Below are 18734 nucleotides of genomic sequence, written 5' to 3'. Positions count from 1 at the left end.
CTTAACTAAAATAATCCTCCCCTCAGGATTTGCAATTAATCAGATGCAGAAAGTTAAGCTTTAGAGGCAACAATTATCTTTTATATAAAAAATGTTAATATTAAATTTTCAATTTTCAGTTTAGATTGTTGTGCATTGTGGATGCATTTTTGTTGTTGTGCAATCCATCCCATAAGAAAATTAATAATATGTTTGATCAATAATTCCTCGAAAAACTTAGATACATAACATGTACACATGTTGTTTTTGTTTCGGCCTAGGCATAGAGAAAAACATAAAGAGAGAGGAAACAAACAAAAAAAAAAAATAATTTATCAAATTCAGAAAACAAGTTGAAATTTTGTTCATTATGAAATTTATAATACGGTGAATCATTCCAAATTTCTGGTCATATATTCTTTTAAATTTTTTTTTGGCTAAAATTGCTTATGTAGACGACGATGGCCAAGAAGGGAGCGGTGCAACAATTGCAGGCGGATCTACAGAACGATGAGGATTTTGCCAGGTTCCTGGAACGTCCTGGATTGTTGGGTAGGCATAAATGTATGAATATATAGAATACATGTAATGTTTTTCTTTATTCGCTTTGCAGTATTGGATGTTTACTCGGACTGGTGCGGTCCTTGTCTGGGTATGGTTGGTAGTTTGCGTAGGGTTAAACTTGAATATGGCGGTGATAACTTGCAGTTGGCCATTGTATGTAGATGATTGTTTAGTTTGCTAATCGGTTAAGTGAATTTTGCACCTTTTTCATTTAGTGCAAATCGGATACAATCACAGATTTAAAGCGTTTCAATAAGAGGAGTGAGCCCACTTGGCTGTTTGTAACAGTAAGACAATTTATCTATAAGATTAATAGAATAGATATATGTAGATACATACAATTTTCGATCCTTACAATATAATAGGGCGGCAAGGCGGTGAATATTATGTATGGTACTGATGCCCCAAAGCTCTTGGCTGTGGTCATAAAGGAGCTGGAGAAGACATTGCAGAAGCTACCGCGTTCACATGTATATGATATAGCAGAGCTCCAACCCATTGAGGTGGAGCAGTTGCGTGTGAAGACCGAAGCCCTTGAGAAGCTCGAACGGATTGAACGTGATGCTAAGAATAAGAAACAAAATGACTATCTGAACCAAGTGACGGATGCCATTATGGAGAATATGCCGGATATTGGTGTCACAGTCTTTGGACCACAAGTTAATCGTGATATGTTTAAGAAATTAACAGAGCCCGCAGAACCACTCAAAATGCAGTGCAAGGATCGCAAAGTTGTTCAAGTGACTGCCGAACAATTTGATATTGTCAATTATGCGTGTAGGAATCCAATGCCACCCGATGTGCTGGAACAGCTGGATGGCAAGGAATTGCTTATGTGCTTTTGGAAGATCGATGAGACAGTGGGAACGGTCCCCAATGTGCTGGCGGCATATGCCCATGAGCTGACAAAGGAGAGATCTGCCCCGCCAAATGAGCAATTCTTTGAGGAGCATGCTATCCCTCCTATAATATCGCCCATGAAGATCAAATTTGAAGTGGAACTTAAGGGTAAGCTGAGGTGGTTAATCAGATCGTAGGGACAATGATAATTCATTATTTTTGACTCTCACACAGAGGGCGAAGTGTGGGTCGAAGATGTAAGCTCGGAAGAGGAGCAGAAGCCGGTCAAAGGGAAAAAGCAACCCAAATTGAAGTCGCCAACCCATCAAGAGGACGCCACTCCAGTTCCCGTCGACGAAGAGGTAGGCGAACAGGATGGCGAAGAAGAAGGAAGTGAGGAGGATGGTCCAGAATATGGAGCAGATGGTTTACCATCCCTTCCAAGCATGCCATTTGATATTGACTTGGATTTGGATTTGGGTGACGATATGGGTGAGGAAGAAGAAGAAGTTAAGGAGGAAGAACCACCCAAACCATTGACTCGCACAAAAACCGTTAAGATGCCGGCTGTGTGGGTTCCCAATAATAGACGCACCCATGCTGCCCTCATCTATATGTTCTTCCGAGGTCAAACTACAGGTTTCTTGGCACCAGACCCAAAACCAGAACCGCCACATATAATCATGGCATTCGATGCCACCAAACGCCGAGAGATAATGCACGTGGTGGAGCGTCATAGGGAAGAGGTGCCGCTGTATGGTTACTTCACCAACGACGATCCAGACGGAACAGAGCTAATAGCGAACTCCACAGACAAATACGATTACTATCCAGAGCAATTGCTGTAAGTAATTTATTTTAGAGTCTTTGATCATTCTTCTAATTTGTGTGTTTTTTTTTTTTAGGAGCGACAAAATTGTGCTCAAGGTCAATAAGGTGCAATCCAATATGATGCTCTCCTTGGTCTCGTATGGACCTAGCTATGTCAGTCCCAATGTGACAGCCGGACATGACGAGGCTCTTAAATTCTTTCCAGACGACTACAGGCAACAGGAAGAGCCGCCCGCTGATGTTAAACAGAAGAAGGTCAAAAAGGTAGTCCACAGATTTTATTATATTCGTCGATTTTTGTTCTCACTGTCATAATTGTCGTAATTTTTTTTTCCAGGGCAAGAAAGGTGAGGAAATTCCAGAGAAGGCTCGAGAGAAGGCGGCAAGCCTTGAACCTCAACGTACAACATTGCCCGCAGATGCTGGAGCAGCAGTTTCCGCCGATGTGCAACAACCAGGTGAAGATATTGAGAAGGAGACTTCTCAAACCGCTGTTCAAGGTGCAGAAGGTGAAGCGGCGGTTCCACCTACAACTGAAGGAGAGGGTGCTCCAGCGCCAGAGGGTGAATCTGTGGTGGCGGAGGTTACCCATGAATCAGCTCCAACTGAAGCAGCTGCCGAAGAAGCTCCACAACCAGGTGAGGCTGTTGCCGAGACATCCGCACCACCAGAGTCAGCTCCACCGGAAGTTGCACCGGAACCACCGAAAGAAGAGACACCTCCGGTTGAGGCTCCGCCAACAGAAGCTCCGCCACCAGAGCCAACACCACCAGAGCCAACACCACCAGAGGCAGCGCCAACAGAGGCGCCTCCAGCGGAGGAACCACCCACAGAGGCACCTCCACCAGAAGCACCGCCACCAGATGCCGAATAATACATTTCCATATAAGCATGTTAAATTTTTGTACTAAAATTATTCAAAGACAAAAAAAAACAGTAACGGGTTTATACATTTTCCAGCACTGGTGTAATCGATAGCAATTAATCGATAAGATTCAAAAGTTATCGAGTATGTAGCCCTGGCGCGCGCAAATAATTTGCAATCATCTAAATTTCAAATTGTTTTTTTTTACCAAAGTGTTAGCATAATATCAGATTTCGCCAACTGGTTCTTTTTTCTTATTGTGTGGAGGATTTCATTCATTATTCAAGCCCATTTTTTGTTTAAACTAATGCAGTTACATACGCATATGTATTTGTGTGTGTGTGTATGCACGCGTGTGTATGAGAGCTTTTATGCTTGAGTGCATGTATGTGTGTGTGTATGAATTGAGATGAAAGTGCAATTAACAACAATTTTACTAATCTGCTTTGAGCATGTCACCAAGGCCATAGCCCAGGGAATGCCAATTAGTCCCTGCCCAAAGATCTTTCAATACAGATTCGATGGCAATGAATGGTTCGGTCTGATCGCCGTGCGAAATCCAGACTTAAAACAGGCACTTCACCTGCGCGTTACCCTCTCGATGCGCGGCAAACCAACTACGGTAAGTGGATTCTTCTAGTTAGCTTCTTCAATTCCTCCGTCTCTTACAACAAGTCCCAGGCTTTGCTTTCAGAATTATCTTGGCGAAATTGAGCTGCTGACCCGTGGACAGTTCACACATCTTGCTCCTGTCCTATATAAGATACGATTTCCAAAACATCATTTTCCACCCAAGTTAATTCTAATTTCAGCCAATAATCATGTTATTTGTTTTGGATCCGGCGGTGAGTATACTGTTGATTTTTGTATGTTAATTTTGGAATCATTTCCATATATCATACGCAGAGCATAGTATTTTCATGACCCAAATCCAATTGGAACATATACGAAAAGTGACCTTCATTGCCGACAAAAAGATCACTGCGGGCGGCGCTGAGGAATTCGATTTGGAATCGATGCCCGGAACAGGTGGTAAGGAGATGCCAGAGACACACAAGCCGCACATCCAGTTCAAGAAGTATGCATCCGGATTGTGGTCGGTTGAAGTTTACCCCCTCCCTCCAATGATATAGCAACATTTCGTAAATAATTCTTTAATTTTCTTGCAGAAAACCATTTCATTCACCAAGAGAGATTTGTGGCAAGAGCGATAGCAGCCTGGACTTTCGATTACCGCAGCGTAACAAGCAGCAATCCCATATTCGATCCGGCGACACTGATCCATCGGTATCTTCGTCACCAATTTTTGCGTCTCTCGATGACTACGATGAGATTGAGCACATTGTAGACGATGAGGAAGTGGATGGAGACGGAGAGGTGGATGACAGCACGGCAACGGCCAATAGTTTGCCATCGATCACACGTGGTTCATGGCCCTGGCTAGCGGCCATTTATGTCAACAATTTGACTTCTCTTGACTTTCAATGCGGCGGCACTCTGGTCTCGAGGCGTGTGGTCATTAGTTCGGCTCACTGCTTCAATATGTTCAATCAAAGGTATACAGCCAACGAGGTGTTAGTATTTTTGGGAAGACACAATCTAAAGAACTGGAACGAGGAGGGATCTCTTGCAGCTCCTGTAGATGGCATTTACATTCATCCGGACTATAAAAGCCAATTAACCACATACGATGCGGACATTGTTGTCATAATGCTTAAGGATGAAGTGCGGTAAGCATGTCCCCCCCCCTACCTAGAAATGTGAGTGCCACCCATATCATATCATGATCTTTCAACAGCTTCAATACATTCATTCGTCCCGCGTGCCTTTGGTCTGGCTCTAGTAAATCGGAATACATTGTGGGTGAGCACGGCATTGTCATTGGCTGGAGTTTTGATAAATCGAATGCATCGAAGTCATTGCAATCACCGGGTCCATCGGTCTCTGTTGCAAGTAAAACACATTTCGATGGCAGCATACCCAAGATAGTGAAAGCTCCCATTGTGCCCAATGAAGTGTGTTTCAAGGCCAACTCAGATTTCCGTAGTCTGTCTTCAAATCGAACATTTTGCGCCGGTATTCTGGTGGAGGATAGACAAATCCAACAGCATTTAGGCAATGGAAATGGTGCTAGTTTCTATACAGGCATTTCTGGTGCCGGGCTAATGATATTCAAGAATAATCGCTGGATGTTGCGGGGCACTGTTTCGGCAGCTCTGCCTGCAGAATCCGCTGGATTCAATTCGTCAGCGGTGAAACCAAATTCCAGCAGTTTAAGCTCAGCAAACTGTTGCAGCAATCAATACATCATTTATGCAGACGTTGCAAAGTTTATCGATTGGATCATGGCCTTTGTTATCTAAGGAAGATCTACTCTAGATAAGTGTGTGTGTGTGTGCGTGTGTGTGTGAGCCAATGTTATTTCTTGTGTGTGCTCTAGTTAGAGCAACAAATGTATCTGTATATCATCTATATATGTATGTATATTAAATTACGAAAAATCTTGAAATAAGAACGATCGTATGCAAAAGTATTTGTAACCCTGTGATTTTTTTTTTTTCTCAAAAATTAGCCAAAGTATAAGTATTCTCGGTTTTAATGTAAATTTCAAAAACATTTCAAATGCTATAGTTTAAATATTGTGGATGAAAATTGTTCTTTTTTTTCAAATTCCCTTTGCCTGATATATACATATATATGTACATGCTGGCGACTTTAATATACCATTTAACCTTCTGAGTGCGGGGTATAAAAAAAGCCAAAATATTACAGCGAATTATATTAATTGTAAATAGTACAAAGTTTTTCTTTTAAACTAGACAAAAAAGTACGAGTTTGGTTTTTGTTGAATTAAGTCACATTTCAATTACTTTTTGCCCCAGTCAAATGCTTTTAAATAAATTTATAGATTACATTAACTTCGTAAAAGTCCTCAACACTATAAATTTCGATCTAAAGAGCACAGCTGGTGGAAAACTTAAAATGTTACATTCCTATAGATATAATATTGTGTGTATATATAATTGCGGAAGACTTTCATTCCTCTTTCTTACGGGTTGGTCGGTTTAGTGTTAGTTACTCGAGCAATGCCTCGAGGCTTTAATAAGTTTTTACGGGTTTGTGTACTACTTGTAATAATATATGCACAAAGGATGATGTTTATCTTTATTGGCACTTGCTTCGAACAGCAGCTAGCTAATTACGGACCCCAAATGTTCAATGCGCATATGCTGGGTGCTATCGAGCACGTCATCGTTCTCCTATCAGCGTCAGCGTCATCGTCATAGTCACCTGACTACATGGGCATGAATGAGTGTGTATGTATGTATGTATGTACATTGTACACATTTGCATACCTTGCTGAGCACAGCGGCAAGCGTCCCACATCTTGCCATGCCACGGACTGCATGGGACTGGCTGTGCTCCATGGAAATAGTTTTATCAGTTCGTACTGAACGGTACCAGCGGGTACGTGTATTCTCTGTCTCTTACGGAGTTGCTACTGCGTGATTTGCTTGATTTGGCAATCGATGCAGATCCTCGAATCTTCTCGTGCGTGCATATAAATTTAAATTTTTTTTTTTCCCCCCCACTCCTGCCGACAAAATTGTTTATAATGAATACAAAAAGTGTTTTTTGTTAATGAAATAAAATGAGATGATTTTCTCATCTCAATATGTTTTATTGTGCGTGTGTGTGTGTGTGTGTGTGTGTGTGTGTCTGAGAGAGATCGCTTTTTCAGATCTGTGATAGTTTTCCATTTTCCATCCTTGACAGGATGCTGGGCGGAGTGGGAGCTCGTCGCAGAAGGGGCTCATCACCGATGGCGCGTTTAACGAATAGCAACATTGTTGGATGTCTGGATGACAATATTGCCATTATTGGTGATGGCGTCATCAGGAGAAGTGCCCACTATGGTTCCCAGGCCTCAAATAAGCGGAGACGAGCCGTTGCCAATACTCTTGAGAATGGACAAGAAAGTTTTGCTCTAGTTCAGACTCGCCTCAATTTGGGTGATATAATGTAAGTACATTCAATTAGAAGTCAGAGGGGGGAATGATCATAGAATATCACTAAACATCTCCTATTTTAGTCTATAAATCATATTAAGGATCCTTTCTATCTTTTAAAATGTGCTTAAATCGAAATCGAAGCTTTTATAACGGTTTCTTTTGTAACGATAAACCCTTCAATCCATAATTGAAGGATATTTCACATTTAATATGAATTTCTAATAAGAAAGTTAATAAACAATTTGCAATTTGTTTAAACCAAGTGATTAATTGTTTAAAATATTACAATACTTTTTTTTATCGAGTATCGACAGCGATTATTGGAATCTCAAAGCTTTCAACCATGGCACACGTCACACGGATACGTTACGGGGGTGGGGGGCGGTGTAGTGAATGAAAAAGATAGCTAAAAGTGTGTGTCTAGTGTATATAGAGGTCCTTTTTATACCAACTACCGGCCCCGTATTTCTCATACGTCATCCGCATGCGCCAAAGTGGCGGCCAGTGCGGCCAACGTTTTACTGTTGCCCTGCAAGTTTTGGTCGTACCTGGTCGGAGCTTTCGGTTTTCGATCCAAAGCGCAGGGCTGGCTTTGGTGGCTTTGGTCCGCTCTGCCTTGTCGTGCATTTCGCTGCCGATGTGTGTGTCAGTGTGCGTGTGTAGTTGTAGTGTGTAATACAAAGTCGCCAAGTCTTGAAGTCTTGCGTTTTTGTTGAGTTTTTTCGTCCAACTGGTGAGACAAAAATTCGGTGTTAGCTGCTCGCCCAAAGCGGTTTTTCTGTGTTTTTTCTAATTTTTTTATCCGCCTCCCCCTCGAAAACTCCTAAGCCAACCCCCCGAGCCCTACTCTCCCTGCCGTTCCAAATGGAAAATGGGTCTGACGAAAAACGGGTTTTCTTTCTTCGCTTTTTTTTTTTTGGCAAAGTGTTCACTCTGTGTGTGTGTGTGTGTGTGTGTAATTGTGTGTGTGCTTTTTGTGTTAAATAAATAAATTGCAAATAAATTGCAATTTCATAAAGTGGGGCGCTCTGTCCAGAAAACCCAAAAAAAAGAAAGCAAAAGGGAAAAAAACCAAAAAGAAAGAAACAAAGAAAAAAGAAGAAAAAAAACGGAAAAAAACTTCGACATTTCGAATCTTGTGCGGTGGCATGCAAAATCGGGTCGAGTGGTGAAAATCAAATTACAAACATTCAAGCGAATGCCAAGAAAAACCCAAGTCAGGGAATACAATGAGAGTAAAACGAAAAAAAAAACGAAAAAAAAATGAAAAAAAAAGCAAAAAGAAAATACCAAGAGAACCAAATCGAACAGAACGAGAGCAATGAGTAAATGAAAAACAGAAACCAAAAAAAAAAACCCAAAAGACAAAAATTAAATTACACCAAAACCGAAAAGAAAAGCAAAGAAAAGACCAAGAGAGAGAGAGAGAGAGAGAGAGCTATATGAGATATATAGACAGATGCACCAGCACCTGGCCCACCTGCCCTTTAGACATTGCCCTTAGCCATTGCCCTCCATTTCCATTTAGTTGTCTTCCGCCTTACACACATGTCGTCGCCATAGTCATATCCCCAGTTGTAATTGTTGCCGTTCATTTAACAGAGAAACCCATTGAACGCACTCGGTCCGGGTAGCCCTACAGAAACACACACACACACACACACAGACAGACACATACACATACACCTACACATGCTCAAATTGTAACATTCGCCCTTAACTGTATGTGTGTGTGTGTGTGTGTGTGTGTGTAAGTGTGTTGGGATTGGGATTGGGTCAGCGGGTCGGTGGCACAACGGGTGGAATGTTGCGTTTGCCGTTGCTTTTGCTTTTGCCATTGCCTTTGCCATTGCCTTTGCCTTTGCCTTGCTGGTGCGTTGGTGGTGAAGGCGTCAGAACCAGCACCAGAACCAAAAACCAGCGCCAGCGCCAGCGTCAGCATTTGTTTCGAAATACGCCAAGTGGATTTCGGTTTCGGTTACAGAGTCATAGAGCGCGGCTATCGGTATCGTATTGTGACGTGTACACGCGTAGGAAGGTGAATGAATTGTGTCGATTGTGTTGAGAGTAGCCAGGCGATAATACGAAATCAAACAATTACACACACACACACACACGCATACACACATACATATGTATATTTAGTTTTGCTCACCACATTACATATATGCATATATCCAACAATATATTTACATGGGTTTTTCAAAAATAGATACATATACATACATACATACATCCATACATGATTATTCACAAGCCATATATAATATTTTTCATTTGTATTTTAAATATTCTTACATATGTATGTATGTTGTGTGTACGTGTGTGTGTGTGTGTGTGTGTTTGTGTGAGTCCCTTCCTATCCCTATTATTGCTTATGTGTCCTCTTCAGTGACTCCGCTGGGAATACAATTTTATATGACGTGTGTGCTCATGAATGTTTTCCCAACAATTTCTATATATATGTACATGTATATACATACATACATACGTACATATGTACAAATATTTATACATATGTAAAATGTATAATATACTAAGAAAACTTCAACTCAAAGGCATAATTATATTAGACCATGTGGTCGGTTCTGTTATAATAGCTCTTTTATTTATCAAATAAAATTTCAAATTCCAAATTTCTTTATTATGCCAACTCCCTACCCCCAAAGGAGCAATACAGCTGACATACACACACACACACACACACACACACACACAGAGAGTAGTGAACCAATTAAATTTTGTATAACCAAAAATGTAAAATGCTTCAAACAACAAGAAGAAACTAAACCAAAAAAAAAAAAAGCTAAAGCAAGCCCCAAAATGTAGGCAACACTTTACATGTATTGCGCTTAGCCTGGGCTTGAATACGGGAAGAGCAAGCAAGCGAACAAGAAGTAGAAGAAGAAAAAGAATCTAAACTATTCTAGTTATCTACACTGTTGTTGTTGTTGTTGTTCTTATTTTAGTTGTTTTTGCTGTTGCTGTTTATTTTATAAGTTCGTTGGTCCTCAACCACAACAAGACATAAATATACACGCACATACACACACACACATATATATATATATACATATGTATCTTTGTCTATGTGTTTATGTGTTTGACTCTGTCACATTTCTATTCGTAGGGCTTAATGCCAATTTTTAGAAACAGCGTCGACAAAAAAGAAACTAAAACAACAACAACAACAATAAGAGAAACGTTAGACAATATAGCCCGATGACGTCATTATCATAAAGAGCAAAGATTGCCTCCATAACCCGTACATCCTACATATGTACGCAATATTTATATGAGAATTCATATTTACCCATAACTAAAACTAAACAAAACAAATTTGTTGTTGTATTTTTGTTTTCACCACCTTCCTTAGGTGTGAATTTATATACATGAATGAGGATAAGAGAAAAAAAAAAAAAACAGAAGAGATTTTGTTTTGGTTGGTCTACTTATCAGCACAAGGATTTGTTAAGTGCTGTGTAAAACGGTCAAAGATTGTATCAGTTGATATGAGAAAGAAATTTGATACCACTTTCATATCTGGCAAAGTAAACTCATTTAGAATCAGTGGAAAACTTTATACATATCTTTTACTACCATGATGATATAAATTAAACCAGAATCCAGCCACATTCAATGTGTACATTCATCTCTACATTTTTACATCCATACATCCAACCATACATACATTGCTTGCTGAGTAGAAGTAAAAAGTAAACACAAATTCGAAAGTGAATGCTGCTGTTGGCCTGCTTTAGCTCCTCTCTAAGGTTTTATCTTGTGGAGAGACTTTTCTACCTTTCCAGTGAAGTCAGAAAAAACAATTTCATCGTTTCACTGTTTTATTATTTCATCGTTTCACAATTCACCACACTCTGTGTCTGTGTGTGTGTCTCTCTCTCTCTCTTCGTCTTTGTCGGTGTGTTGAGCTTTTTAAACATTCGGTTTTCATCCCCTAACTTTTCATTCATGGCGTGTTCCAGTAATGGAATGTTATACCAATAAATGAAATTACATACACACACATAACACCAAAACATATTACACATACACACATGCAAACATCCATGTATTTAGCACATAAAAGTGTGCTATAAATACGAAAATAAATCAGCCAGTAAATGCACTTTGTATGCATTTAACGTATGTATATACATCAAATGCACACAACGATGTACATACATACATACATACATAGATATATTAATTTATATGTATGTATGTATGTGTATATTTATGCATTTATGTTGTGCGTTAAGTGTGCTTTCGATAGGTCATGAACTGAATTGACCCGAAAAGCATCATAATTATTGGTGAAATAGAAATCGTTCTCAATATCGTTTCCGTTCCCCTTTTTCGTGTTACCATTGCTCTCTGTTCTGTAATTAACACAAATAACATACATACATATGTACATACATACATATGTACATATGTATATACATATGAGAATCGGTCAAAAAAAATATAAATAAAAAATAGAAAAGAAAAAGAAAATCCCTCAAGTGTGTGTGCGTGTGTTTTAAAATAAAACCAAATAAAATACAATTTTTTTTTTTTTTTGTATATAAATCTCGTGCATTAATATAGATTGTTAAAATTATTCGAGCGCGCGCGTGTGTGTGTGTGTTTTCGAAAATGAAAGCAACAAAAATAATAATGTGAAATTTTTTGATTTTTCAATGAATTTAGCATTTGTATTACCAAATGAAATAAGTAACACAAAACAGATAAAAAGCAAGTCGATGGACTAAATCTCTAGTATTGTGAAATAAATGACTAAAGCTCGATAAATACAAAAAAAAAGGAAGGATACACAAATCAAATCAAAGAATATATACAACAAATATATATATGTATAGATAGTGAAGTAAGAAGCACTTGGAAAGAACAACAACAACATCAACAAAGGATAAAAACATCAGCAATAACAACAAGAAAATCTTTCAAAACGGATACCATATAAGAAGAGACGAGGTGGAGGATCTGGAACAGCCGGAGACACAGTAGGAGTCCAGGCCAAGGCGTGCCTGTATCCGTACGGGTGTCCCTGTGTGTGTTTGTGTGCGTGTGCGTGTGTGTGTGTGTGTGTGTTGGAACGGAATCAGAATCAAAAAGATTGCAATTGTCATCAGCTACTTGAATCTTGGTAGACATTTTCCTTCTCCTCCTCTTCCACAACCACCACCAACAACACCACCGTCAACAATAACAACTCCTTTTTGTCCGCCTCCGTCATTGCTACAGTTACTGCTATTTCTTCTCGTCTTCGTTGTCATCGTCATCGTCCACGTCCACGTCCTCGCCGCCGTCGTCGTCGTTGTTGTCGCCGTCATAGTCGCCATCGTTCTCGTTCTCATCCTTGTTCTCGTCCTCATCCTCGTTCTCGTCCACGTCGTCGTCGTTCTAACCCTGTTCCGTTGCCAAATACCACTACCACTACGACTACCACAAAAAACCCGTGCAGCTCTCTTCCAGCGTAATTGGCCTCTCGAATTAAATGTCCAGTTGCCGCTATCGTGCCATGCGGACGGCGTGTCACTCCCGACAAATGCGTATTGTGGTTCACCTTGTGTAATATAATTATGGCCGAGCGGTCGTTACAAAAGTATCAGAAATTGGATATAGTGACGGTAGGTTTTTCTCTTTTGTTTAAACTTTAACCTAATTACCTGAATCTGACATTATCTGAAATGAAATGTGAAATCTCTTTTTCCACACAAACACGACAAAAGCAAAGTTTGTATTGGATATTTGCGTTTCCATTTCAATTCAGTTGATGTTTCGCATTCGTTTGTCATCATGGGGATATATCTATATATATATATATATATATATATATGAACAATTCTACCTTTAGAGTATGCACTTCTTAATTTTAATGTTCCTTTTGATATTGTTTTTTCATGTTGTATACAAAATGTATATAATTCAGGTTGGAAGCGGCTCAGGAAGCAGTGCTAGCAGGGCATCAACAGGACTCCTTAGGCGGGGGGCACTTGGGTCGAAAGGGAGCCCATCGCTTAGCTGATAGAATGGGTGGCCCAAAAAAAGAGGATAACCCACCAGGTGGTGGTCCGACGTCATTGTTTATCCTAACCGAGGATAACCCAATTAGAAAGTACACACGATTCATCATAGAATGGCCGCCCTTTGAATATGCTGTGTTATTGACAATCATTGCCAACTGTGTTGTGTTGGCATTAGAGGAGCACTTGCCAGAGGGCGACAAGACAGTATTGGCTCAAAAACTGGTAAGCTCTATTAGCCCAGTAGTCAACCTCCTGCTGCTGCTGCTGCTGCTACTAATGCTGCTGGCTCTATGATCTATGACCTCTCATCTTGTAATGTAATTTCATTTATTTCCTTTCGATAACTAGGAAAAAACGGAGGCCTATTTTTTATGCATTTTCTGTGTAGAAGCATCGCTCAAGATCCTCGCCTTAGGGCTTGTTCTGCATAAACACTCCTATCTCAGGAATATTTGGAACATCATGGATTTTTTCGTTGTAGTGACGGGGTAAATTGTCAGACTTTACTTAATGCACCATTCTACATATATATGTTTCAATATTGTATGGCCACAGACCATACAAAATTCTTTCTATTCTATCTAATCTTTAGTTTCAATTTGAATTTCATATAATTTTTATGTTTGTTTGGGGTTTATCTAGTATATAAGTAAAACATTGTCATCAAATTTAATTAAATTCTATGTATGCATGTGTGTACATGCATTCTAAGTCTGATTTATTTATGTACAAGTCTATGAATATAAGAATAATATCATCCTGATTGAAATTCCAAATGGCCATTGACCAATAACAGAGCCATGACGATATTTGCCGAGGCCAATATAGATGTTGATCTGCGTATGCTGAGATCCTTTCGAGTTTTACGTCCACTGAAACTCGTATCCCGTATTCCAAGTAAGCTTTTACAATGAGTGAACTTCAAAACTTATTCATACTAGGCCAGACATATATAATCTAGAATTTTAGATCTTGGGGAGCTAGTTTAACCTACATCAAATATATAATGTCTAACTTGAATTCGTTTTGAGCTAAAATATATAAAGCTTGAAAATTATTATGAAAAATAAATTAAATATGAATTTAGTGAGTAGATAAAATGTCACACACATTTCAATATTTAGAGATCTAGTCATATTGGGAAGGGATTTAGGCATAACAACTATATATATATATAATATAATAGTTACACCCTTAGGGTATTGTCATCATTGTCATTATATCCTATTACTTAAACACTTATTCTAACTAAATCTGTGTCAATATATCTAAAAAAATATACCTATATTAAGGAGAACTCTGCAAAATAGTTGTCATTGTTACCCATATTTTATTTGTTAGAACTTTAAGTGTTTTATAATGAGCTGCATTAATGATATTAAATTCAAAACGAAACGAATGAATCAGCTCATTCACACAACATTCGAACATAACAGTAACGAATTTAATGAGAAAGAATGTGAATAATTCTATTCTATAGTCACTGAAAACAACTAAAACCATCTGTTTTCATTTTTATTTATTTTCTTTATTCATTTTTAATGATTGTTTACTTTGCAATGAACACATAACGTTAATATTTGAATAATTCAAACGAATATTAAATCGTTTTGGCAATCTTTCAAGTTCGTTATGTTATGCACTCATATTCAAACTTATTGATCTAATTGTATTCATTCAAAATTTGATATTTCCATCATTCATGCAGCTTTCTACTAGTGTGATTTATAATCTACAAAATAATAATTACACAAACTTGTCAAGTGTCTAAACAGTTAAATATACATTAAGAATTTTTAGTATAATTCAAACAAAAATATCTAAGATCTTCGGTCTTACAATTAGCTGCTATAATTTCAAACTTTTTTTTTTCTTTTCATTAATATATATATTTAGTTAGTTTAGAATTAATGTCAATTAGTATGAACTGCCAAAAAGTGTCAACTAAATTTCGCATTTAGTGAAGAAACAAAACTATTTTGGTGGAAGCAAAACAAATGAAAGTAATATCAAACTAAGAAAACTTTTAAAAATGTTTCACCAAATTATGAATAATTAAATAAGTAAGATAGACATTAGTTTGTTGGCTAGATTTACCATACTTTATCTATACATATATACATATATATTCTGACAATAATTCATCTTAACTAATCATTTTTCTAGTTGAATTCAATTTTTGGCCTCAAATACTTGAAAATATTTAAATATCAAAATTCAAGTTTATATTTTGAATATCTCTTAAAGAATTTCAAATATAAAATTGAACAAATTGAACGTGATCAATGAGGAAAAATTTGAATTAATCAGAGTTTTCGCTTGGGTATCCCATTGTGTGTGCGAAATAAATGAATTAAACGAACGTTAAACGTAAATTACTATTTATAATGTATGAGATTATATAGATGGATATTTCTTATTATTTTTTATCTAAACTTTATTAATTTTTGGTATGTTTTTGGAATTTTCTTATTATTGTTTTCGTGTCTATTCATGTGAGCTATAAGTATTTTCTTCATTTGTTTTATGTGATTTGAAAAATTTGCGTATTGCTAATACCTGATTTCATTTCCCTTTCGTTTTGATCGTCGTTTCGTTTAACGTCTAAAAAAATCTAAACAGATTCATGACACAGTACCCACAAATAGGGCCCGAGGTAGACCTAAGAACACTTAGAGCCATTCGTGTGTTACGGCCCTTAAAATTAGTGTCTGGAATTCCTAGTGAGTAGTACTAACTATCTAACTAAACACAAACACAAGTATACACCTCTACATTATGACGATTTAGCGTTCTGTCCTACAAGGATTTTGACTCAAATTTTACACAAAAAAAACACAAAACTCCTTTTTTATTTTGTTTTAGATTGTTTATAGCAAACACTGTTTTTATTTTGGCTTATAATTCTATATTAAACAACTATATTAGTAAATGTCGACTATATATAGACACTAACTATGTAAACAATAGATTTTTTGATTTCTTTTCTCCTTGGGGCAAATGCTTGTCATGGATTTTTATTAATCTTTCAATGACAATCATTTCGCCTGTGTAGAAACACACACAACGACAATATGAATGACATAATAATAATGCTAATCCAATTTAATCTCTTTCATAATTAATAATCCTATCTCTGCTCTTGCCTCTGGAACTGGAACTGAAACTGGAAAATAGGTTTACAAGTAGTTTTAAAATCTATAATCAAGGCGATGGCACCTTTACTGCAAATCGGTCTCTTGGTGTTGTTTGCAATCGTAATATTTGCAATCATTGGACTCGAGTTTTATTCGGGCGCACTGCATAAGACTTGTTATAGCTTAGAAGATCCAAGTATATATATAAATAGATTGATCTGAACAATCAGTTAAAACGATACCTTTCTCCTCTCCCATACGACAGACAAACTAGTGAAGGAAGGTGAATCAGAGACACCATGCAATACGGACAACAGCACAGAGAAGGCAGGCGGCTCCTTTGTATGCAATAGCACCACCAGTATGTGTCTGGAGAAATGGGATGGACCAAATTCAGGCATAACAAGTTTCGATAACATTGGATTTGCCATGTTGACGGTATTCCAATGCATCACAATGGAGGGCTGGACGTCAATACTGTATTGGGTAAATACATATACCTATATCGATTATATTGATCATTTTATTGCTAACCTCTCTCTCTCTCTCTCTCTCTCTCTAGACCAACGATGCATTAGGTTCACAATTTAATTGGATATATTTCGTGCCTCTTATAGTTATAGGCTCATTTTTTATGCTCAACTTAGTTCTTGGTGTTCTGAGTGGGTAAGTTGCCTTTTTTGACATACAAAAACATAATCATCAAACTTTCAAAATCAAATTTTGAATTTCATTTTTCACACAAAATAACATAATTTTCTAAAATATTTATAAATATATAAATATATATTTCAATTTGTAAATCAATTATTATTTTAATGTGTTTTCATTTGAATTTACTTTAACTATAAATACATACATATGTTTGAATAATTTTCTCAATATCGATCGTTTGATCGAATTCAATGCTCGGGAATACTGAAATCCTCTGATTTAACAAGACGTCTAAACAAACATATACAAAGTGTACCTATAGAAAATGTTGTTTCTGACTGAATAAATTGTGATTTTTGTATATATACAAAAAGGAATACATATTTTGATAATAATACCCCAATCCAAAAAGTTATCCTTTGATGTTAACCCTAAAAGAGTTTCAATTCAAAAATCTGTCTAAACATATGTAAATATATATATATATATACATATATATTTGTGTAACTGTTTGCATGATTATCAAAGACCTAGAAATAAAAAAAACGAAACTCAAATCAAGAATATTTTGAGATTTAAGACTAATCGAACGATTTGTTCGATCTCCTGTTACATATGTATGTATTGAATCATTCATTTTTCTTTCGATATATGTATGTATGAGTTTATTATTATTATTATTATTTGAGAAGAAATGTTTTCTTTATTTGATTTCAAATTAAGTTATTTATGTACGTAAATTAAATGTTCATGTTCTCGAATCTTAGAGAGTTTTCGAACGAACGAAACCGCGTCGAACGTCGAATGGAATTTCAGAAATGCCGATTTCGGGCCATGTTTCAAACTGCAATGGTCTCGTACCTTGATTGGATCACACAAGCAGGTTTATAACTATCCTCAATCAATCATTCAATCAATCAATCAATCAATCGAATCAAATATATGAACCATATTCGTACCAAATTGAACTCCAAATACTTTCATAATCAAACTCTACTCGAACTCTACTCTATCCAAAAAAAGTCATATATAGACATATATATAAATATATATCTATATATACCTCTAATATCAAATCCTTAGCCAAACTACTGGACAAAAAAATACAAAGGCAGTAAGAAATCAAGCAAAGAAGTGAATAGAAATTATTTTTTGATATATATAAATGAGATTGGAATTGAATCGCATTGAATCTACTGTCTTTGCATTATGAGTTATTCACCCAACCTGCTTAGTATTCAGTATTGTTAAAAAAAAAACAAACAAGTTCATGTTCCACAAGTGATTGATTAATTAACTTACCCCAAATAACAAAGTAAAACCAAATCAGAACTCTCTAATATACATATACTATGTATGTTTATTTCATATTTAAACAAAATACCCCAAAATATTACCCCATATACTTATGTATAACGGAAACTGTTTGATTTAATGCTAGTTGATAATATAGTTGATATAAATTTTAACTTAGTTCGCAAGCCAAAAACAAGAACTTAACAAAAACAACAGCAAGAATTTCAATCTCTTTTAAATAAAAATTATGAAATAAGCTAAATGCTGCCAACAAATACATAGAAAATGCAGTCTTTTCTCCCTCCCCACCCCACACTCTCAACACACACACACACACACACACACACACACACACACACACCATAACTAATAACATTTATCTACTATTTCCTTAACAAAAAAACAACTCCTTTCTAGCAAAAAAAAAAAAAAAAACTAATTACAACTACGTACATATGTATTCTTCTCTATGTACTTGCAAGTTTGCCTACACACACACACACACAAATACTTTAGACAA

The 18734-nt window shown here is 36.9% G+C and overlaps 3 protein-coding genes across 3 annotated transcripts in view; all 3 read left to right on the top strand.

The window, feature by feature from the left end:
- The first annotated feature begins 267 nt into the window (after positions 1 to 267).
- LOC6649033 (fibrous sheath CABYR-binding protein) lies at positions 268 to 3154 on the top strand. The gene is made up of 7 exons (XM_002071702.4): positions 268 to 531; positions 593 to 696; positions 759 to 830; positions 909 to 1551; positions 1618 to 2227; positions 2289 to 2478; positions 2552 to 3154. The coding sequence occupies exons 1-7, from the start codon at positions 441 to 443 to the stop codon at positions 3086 to 3088; spliced, it is 2247 nt and encodes a 748-aa protein (XP_002071738.1). The 5' UTR covers positions 268 to 440; the 3' UTR covers positions 3089 to 3154.
- A 53-nt stretch (positions 3155 to 3207) lies between these two features.
- On the top strand, positions 3208 to 5612 carry LOC6649032 (serine protease gd). Its single transcript, XM_002071701.4, has 5 exons — positions 3208 to 3701; positions 3774 to 3924; positions 3986 to 4157; positions 4249 to 4809; positions 4878 to 5612. The coding sequence occupies exons 1-5, from the start codon at positions 3489 to 3491 to the stop codon at positions 5440 to 5442; spliced, it is 1662 nt and encodes a 553-aa protein (XP_002071737.2). The 5' UTR covers positions 3208 to 3488; the 3' UTR covers positions 5443 to 5612.
- Positions 5613 to 6857: 1245 nt separating this feature from the next.
- Positions 6858 to 18734, top strand: part of LOC6649112 (voltage-dependent calcium channel type A subunit alpha-1) — a 66096-nt gene continuing 54219 nt past the window's right edge. Inside the window, exons 1-8 of the mRNA XM_047011124.1 lie at positions 6858 to 7102; positions 13031 to 13349; positions 13476 to 13615; positions 13924 to 14024; positions 16305 to 16460; positions 16530 to 16750; positions 16827 to 16930; positions 17686 to 17801. Of these exons, the coding sequence (XP_046867080.1) occupies positions 6858 to 7102; positions 13031 to 13349; positions 13476 to 13615; positions 13924 to 14024; positions 16305 to 16460; positions 16530 to 16750; positions 16827 to 16930; positions 17686 to 17801 (1402 nt within the window). The remainder of the gene's footprint in view (positions 7103 to 13030; positions 13350 to 13475; positions 13616 to 13923; positions 14025 to 16304; positions 16461 to 16529; positions 16751 to 16826; positions 16931 to 17685; positions 17802 to 18734) is intronic.

The sequence above is a fragment of the Drosophila willistoni genome, assembly GCF_018902025.1.
Source record: "Drosophila willistoni isolate 14030-0811.24 chromosome XL unlocalized genomic scaffold, UCI_dwil_1.1 Seg141, whole genome shotgun sequence".
Taxonomy (NCBI): domain Eukaryota; kingdom Metazoa; phylum Arthropoda; class Insecta; order Diptera; family Drosophilidae; genus Drosophila; species Drosophila willistoni.
This window is presented reverse-complemented; position numbering and strand designations above follow the sequence as displayed.